This window comes from Setaria viridis, chromosome 4, assembly GCF_005286985.2.
Source record: "Setaria viridis chromosome 4, Setaria_viridis_v4.0, whole genome shotgun sequence".
Classification (NCBI taxonomy): Eukaryota; Viridiplantae; Streptophyta; class Magnoliopsida; order Poales; family Poaceae; genus Setaria; species Setaria viridis.
The window spans coordinates 18,882,686-18,889,016 of NC_048266.2; the positions used below are offsets into that span (position 1 = coordinate 18,882,686).

General features: G+C 39.9%; 1 protein-coding gene across 1 annotated transcript; it reads left to right on the forward strand.

Annotated features, from left to right (window-relative positions):
- The first annotated feature begins 898 nt into the window (after positions 1 to 898).
- On the forward strand, positions 899 to 5,960 carry LOC117853725 (U-box domain-containing protein 6). Its single transcript, XM_034736011.2, has 6 exons — positions 899 to 1,227; positions 2,045 to 2,136; positions 2,725 to 2,910; positions 3,080 to 3,187; positions 3,461 to 4,623; positions 4,858 to 5,960. The coding sequence occupies exons 2-6, from the start codon at positions 2,080 to 2,082 to the stop codon at positions 5,630 to 5,632; spliced, it is 2,289 nt and encodes a 762-aa protein (XP_034591902.1). The 5' UTR covers positions 899 to 1,227; positions 2,045 to 2,079; the 3' UTR covers positions 5,633 to 5,960.
- The last annotated feature ends 371 nt before the right edge of the window (positions 5,961 to 6,331 follow it).

Genomic DNA, 6,331 nt, shown 5'->3' on the forward strand with positions numbered 1-6,331 from the left:
AAATAGTTATTCACATTCTAAAGTCTTGAATGTTATCGAAAAAGAGTATACCTTTCTAGTACCAAGAACTTGAATGTGTGACATTCCGTGTACCCGTTTCTCGACCCAATCATAATAGTAGTCGACCCAATCATAATAGTAGGAAAGAGAACAATTCTCCTGCGACTCGGCGCATGAGTCTAACACATTCAAACTCTGAATCATAATAGACTCTGAGAACCAATTCAGAGCCCACACAGAAGCCAGAGCCTCGTAATTGCCTGCCTCGCTGTGGTGCACGAGATAATCCTTGTGGTAGTACCCTCCTCGTCTAACTCCGCATTGCTACGGGTGGTTGAGGCTTAGGAGGAGGAGGTGTGTTTTTAAGGTGGTGTTTGGACATCCCTGTTAAACTTTAGCACATGTCATATTGGATATTTGATCCTAATTAGGATATTAAACATAGTCTGATTACAAAACTAATTGCATAGATGGAGTCTAATTCGCAAGATGAATCTATTAAACCTAATTAGTCCATGATTTGACAATGTGATGCTATAATAACCATTTGCTAATCATGAACTAATTAGTCTTAATAGATTCGTCTCGTGAATTAAGATCCATTTGTGCAATTATTTTTATAATTAGCTCATGTTTAATCCTTCTAATTAGTATTCGAATATCTGATGCGATCCTAAAGTTTAACAACTCGTATCAAACACCTCCTAAATTATGAATAAAAAAAATAAAGTTGTGCAAATGGCAGACCCACGCAGAGCGCGCGCGAGCCGCGAGCGGGAGTGAGAGCTCCATTCACGGCGGCGGGAGCTGGTGCGCGGCCGCCCACCCACACGTGGGCCTTGCGGCCGCTACCAGGGAGTGTGATCGCCTCAAGGCGCCGGCGCGGCTGGGGCTTTTTCTCTCGAGTGGTGGGGGACGAAAGGGCGACGTCCGGGGGAACTTTCCGCAATTAATTAGCAGATATGATTAGCATGCGCGGCCCGGCATCCGCAGTTGCGCACTCTGCTTCCACTCCATTTCTCCGCATCTTAACTGTATTCCACTCCATTCCACCCTGCTTCTCGCTGGTTTGGATCTACGCGGCCGTGGTTTGGTAGGAGTAGCCTCTTCGAGCGAGCTTGCCTTCCCCCCATGCATGCTGCCCTTCCTTCTGCAGTTTGCTTTCTGAAATCCCGGGAAAAAAGAGGAGCTAACGAGGCATCTGAAAGGTTCTTTCTTTCTTCAGAGGTGGGTTTCTGTTTTTTCCCCCCCAAAAAAGTTTAGATGATACGATTTTCTTCTTCTTTTGTGTGCGAGTAATATGTAGTGACACGAGCTCTTAATTCTTCGTTCTTATTTTGCTTTTTTTTATTTTTAATTCTTTGTTCCCCTGTTCCGTTAGTTCATTTATTAATCACAGGCTCACGATTGGTTTTGTTCTCTAGAACAGAGGTTCCGCCCTGAGTTTGTTGTCCTGCGTTGCTGTTAATTTGATTTTACAGTCTTCTCCGCCCAAGAATCACCGTTAATCTATAGTGAGTGCTTCATGAGAATCTTTTTGCGAACACTAGTGCTTTGTCAGAAAACACAAAGATTTCTTGGGACAACTCTGTTTACGAAGTACCTAACAAAGGTTCTGTTTGGGTGCCACTGGTTCAGTCATGGCATGGAAATGGAGTACTCAGTGAGGTTTTAGAAACATTAGTCCTCCCTCCATCCAAATTGTAGGTCGTTTTGGATTTTCTAGATTCTATCTATGAATCTAGAAAATCCAAAACGACCTACAATTTGGAGTAGCTTTTGGTTGACATAAAACACAAATCGGAAAGCTTCATACCAGGATACGGTGTACAGCTGACAATTTTAGTATATATTGAAAAGAGGATTAGTTCCTGAAACTTTGATCGGGTCATAGCCTACTGCTGGTGTTCGTACAACTAACTGTTTGTTGGTTCTTTGGCGTTTCTCTGCAATAAACACTAGTTAAAATCTAATGGAGTTAAATAGCTCTACCTTCTTACATTTGACTACTGATATCATCGTTTTTCCTCTGGATCTTTGACAGTTGGAAAATCTTTTGGTTGCCTATTCCTTGTGTGAATGGAAACTAATAGTGATGAAGCAATGGGTACCTCTCGGCACAATTCTCATCCAAAGGTATGAGTATCGGACTTCTATCACTTAAATTGATGTAGTAATATAATGATTAATGCAATTTTCATCTTTTGTTCTTTAGATAAACAAAAGATATTTCCATAGAGAACTTTTACTTTGTTCAATCTTTTGGAAGAGAGTTGATAATCGAATTACTGTAGTGAAGATGTTGCTAATACTATTTCGTTATTTTTTGGGTACACTGATGCTATGATCGTTTTGCTATCCCCATTCGACGTTCACTTTGTTGGAATCTTTCATTCTTAAATTAGTTCCATTCAAAATCAAGTCTTTGTTATTGCAATATCATCACTATCCAGCCCTGCTTTAAACTTGAATATTTGTAGCATGACATTTAGTATGGGAACCAGTATCATCTATACTTCAGCTCCTTTCACTTTTGGTCCAATTTAGCACCTTATTGGTTTGCGCACATGTTGCCATTAGACTTATATTGCAAAACAGAACATAATGCCGTAATCCATTTTCACCGGCTTCTTATGCAGAATAGAATTCCTGGTTTTGTTCTCCATATATTACCAAACTGTGTAATTATTGTAATAATTTAATTACCTTTCGATTCTGTTCTAGGTTCACAGCACAATGTGCAATGAGTTGTCTTTGATGTTGGATAAGGTTTCCTCGATTCTTCCATCAATAGAAGCAGCTCAACCAGGATGCAAAGCAGGTGTAGAGGAACTATGCAACCTATACAACATAGTTGACAAAGGGAAACTCGTAATCCAGAACTGCATTGAATGTAGCAGTCTTTACTTGGTATGCTATTCTTTTGTCTTGATTAAGAAAGAAAAACCAGCTGTCTGTTGCTTACTGATACGAGCTACTTTACAATCGTTGTAGAAGTGCCATATTCATTAGTACAAATTTTGGTACCTTTTGGATGTTTGTGAAAAGGCTCTTCTAATAATTTAAGATGTTATTTCAGGCTATCACTAGTGAAGCAACTGCAATGCGGTGTGAAAGGATAAGGAACTCACTGAGGCGGAGCTTGTTCCTGATCCAGAACATGGTTGAACAATTGTTAGCTAATGAGGTTAGTATTGTATATCAAAAGGTTTACAGTGTCAGACTTTATTCTGTAATTGAAAGTAAAGTCTCAATGAACGGCCATTTGTTAGAATATCTGTGAAACTTCCATAATCCAATAGGTTAGAGGTGAAGCTCCTAGACTATTACTGCATGTATACATAAATGTTCTATAAAATTATTACCTGATTGTAATTGCATTTTTTTCCTATGAAAATAGGCAAATTCTTATTGCAGCTTTTAGATAACATGTTCACATTTATTTCACTATTTATCGCAGGTGGCTGACATTCATAATGATCTTCGAGATGTGAAATTCATTGTTGATCCAGTGGAAGGGGATGCTGGAAAAGCTATTTTGGAGATGCTTCGGCAATCTGAAGTAACCTGTGAACTCGAACTTCAAACCTTCCAAGTAGCAGCTTCGAAGTTGAATATTACATCCCCCAAAGCTATCTTAATTGAAAGAAGAGCAATCAAGAAATTACTTGCCAAAATAAATGGCACTGATCCTAAAAAGGAAGGAATCCTTAAGTATCTCCTATATCTAGTTAGGAAATATGGGAAGAATATCAAGGGAGAGACTGGTGAGAAAAATCACACCGTGAATGCTTCAACTGAAATCATGAGTTCGGACTTAGTTGTTAATGGAATCAGTACTCAAAGATGCATTTCAACAATGGAGTCTGGAAATGTGAGATTCGACGATCAGAATAATTTATTGGGAGCAGCCACACCACCTCCAGAGTTATGCTGCCCAATGTCTATGAAGCTGATGCGAGATCCTGTTATAATAGCGTCTGGACAAACATATGAAAGAGAAAATATAGAGAGATGGTTCAATGAGGGATATGATACTTGTCCTAGGACACAGATGAAATTAAGAAACTTCACGGTAACTCCAAATGCTTGCATGAAGGCTGTTATTTATAATTGGTGCAAAGATCACGAGCTTGATCATACTTATTTGCCTGAACAGTTTCATAGTTATTACTCTGTATCAAGTTTGCACAATGTCTCGGCACCTCTAATTACTGAAAAGAATAGAGATTACATGGTTGATTATAGCAGTTCATCTTTTGGATTATCAGCTGCTAGTTGTACATCATCCCCAATGAGAGAAGCAGAGCAGTCAAAGGCTAGTTTTGATCAGTTTTATTCGAATGCCAACTACCAGTTGTATTTGTCCTTCTGCAACTTTGATAAAGCAATGTTCTTGGGTTTCTTCCATGAGCTGTCTGAGCTTCCCTGGGAACTACAAAGCAAAGCTGTCAAAGATTTGAAAACTATCCTAAATGGTGAAAATCAAATTTGGCAATCTATGGTATGCAATGGATTTTTAGAAGCATTCCATGAATTCCTTAAGGATGATAGTGGAACATGCACACTGCAAGCTCGGAGAGCTGGAATTCATTTTTTTCTTGCTTTCCTTTCTAGTGGCAGGTATGAATAATGATGTCTCTATTCTCCATGGCACTTCTTATTGGGGTTCCCAAGCTTGATCTTTCCTATAGTTTTAACTTGTACATGGGTTTCCCTCTCTACACGTGAGTTTATTTTCATATTATGTGTTGTTTTATTCTTAACGAAACTTATGCTAAGTATTTAGACTGGTTAATTAGTTTCTTATTTTCCACTCCAATGGATACTCATAATGCGTTTTTCCTTTTGATCTAGGGATCGAATTCCTTCAGTTTGTGAAGATGTGGTGCTTCTGATTGCATTACTACTTGATTCCGAGTTCAAAAGGGAAGCTCTTTTGATCGTGCATGAACTGCTCCAGGAACAACGTTGTCAAAAATCTAGTCTCATGGCCTCTATTGTTGCTCCTTTGGTGTTTGGAGCTTTAGACAGTGGAGATACCAAGTGCCTAGACCTCGCTCTGAAGATCATCTGCAAGATTTCATCTGATAATGATATAAAACCTGACCTGGTTTCCTCTGGCATAATCTCAAAGTTATCTCCACTTCTCAGTGAAGGCAGGATGACAGAGTCTTCTTTGAAGATTTTACGGAACCTAAGTGAAGTGAAAGAAGCCACAGAGTTCATAATAAGAACAGACAATTGCCTCAGTTCCATTTCAGATCATCTTGACACAGGAAGCCACAGAGAACAGGAGCATGCGGTAGTTATCCTTCTTGCAGTATGTTCTGACAGTGCTGAGGTTTGTTCACTTGCCATGAAGGAAGGTATCATCCCAGCCCTGGTTGACTTATCAGTGAATGGAACTGAGCTGGCAAGAGATTGCTCAATCCAGCTGCTTCAGCTTTTGAGGGACTTCAGGCGATGCGATCAGTTCAACAGTTCATGCTCAAGGGAGGTAGCTGCCGATCATGTTGCTGAGAACCCACCAAGTGATTCAATTTGCAAACAGCCAATTTCGAAGTCTGCACGGTATATTTCAAGAAAGCTCAACGTTTTCACGAAACCACGGTCGCTTACCCTTGCCTGAGAAATGGAAGTAGGTGGTTGGATCAAGCCCTTACACATTCTGCAACACAAACCGCCCGATGTACAGCTGGTAGAAGGTAGTGTTGTCCAGATGAAATGCTTGAGCGATGCTTTTAAACCCGCCATGTATTTCAAAAGAGTTTGTATTAGCGGTTTTTTTATTAGTTTTTTTACGAGGCGTTAGAGACAGTAGATCTAGCTCAGTGCACGTGCTCTGAACTGTTCGATGTAGCGACAAAACTTAGATGATGGTGGCTTTCTTTCTTTTTCACCATAAAAATACAGGAAAATAGCTAAATCATAAGTCCTAAAAGGACATGGCACCTTAATTACTGTAACAAGTGAAAGTGCAATCACCGTTACTAGAGAACTAGGTATTGGTACCGGTTCGTAGGGTGCATATCTTCCGAAAATACATCCGGGATTAACCTGTCGAGATAAAAGGGGGCAATCTTTAATCACGGGCCCCTGAACCGGATACAAGACCATCTTTTAGTCTTGGTTTGTAAAACCAACCGGGACTAACAGGGCTGCCACGCCAGACACTGGACAGACCCCTTTAATCCCGGTTTGTTTTACAAATCGGAACTAAAGTGCGTGTATACAGCGCCATGTAGGCGCATGTATGGCGCCTATAATTTCATGCATCACGTACACCTTTAGTTAGTTGAGAGTTTTTTTTATAATTAATGAAATCAAT

Excerpts from the sequence above, each read along its gene's own strand:
- LOC117853725 (XM_034736011.2), top strand. The coding sequence starts at position 2,080 with ATGGAAACTAATAGTGATGAAGCAATGGGTACCTCTCGGCACAATTCT. Across the intron at positions 2,911-3,079 it reads AATGTAGCAGTCTTTACTTG|GCTATCACTAGTGAAGCAAC; the intron begins GTATGCTATTCT and ends ATGTTATTTCAG. Across the intron at positions 4,624-4,857 it reads GCTTTCCTTTCTAGTGGCAG|GGATCGAATTCCTTCAGTTT; the intron begins GTATGAATAATG and ends CTTTTGATCTAG.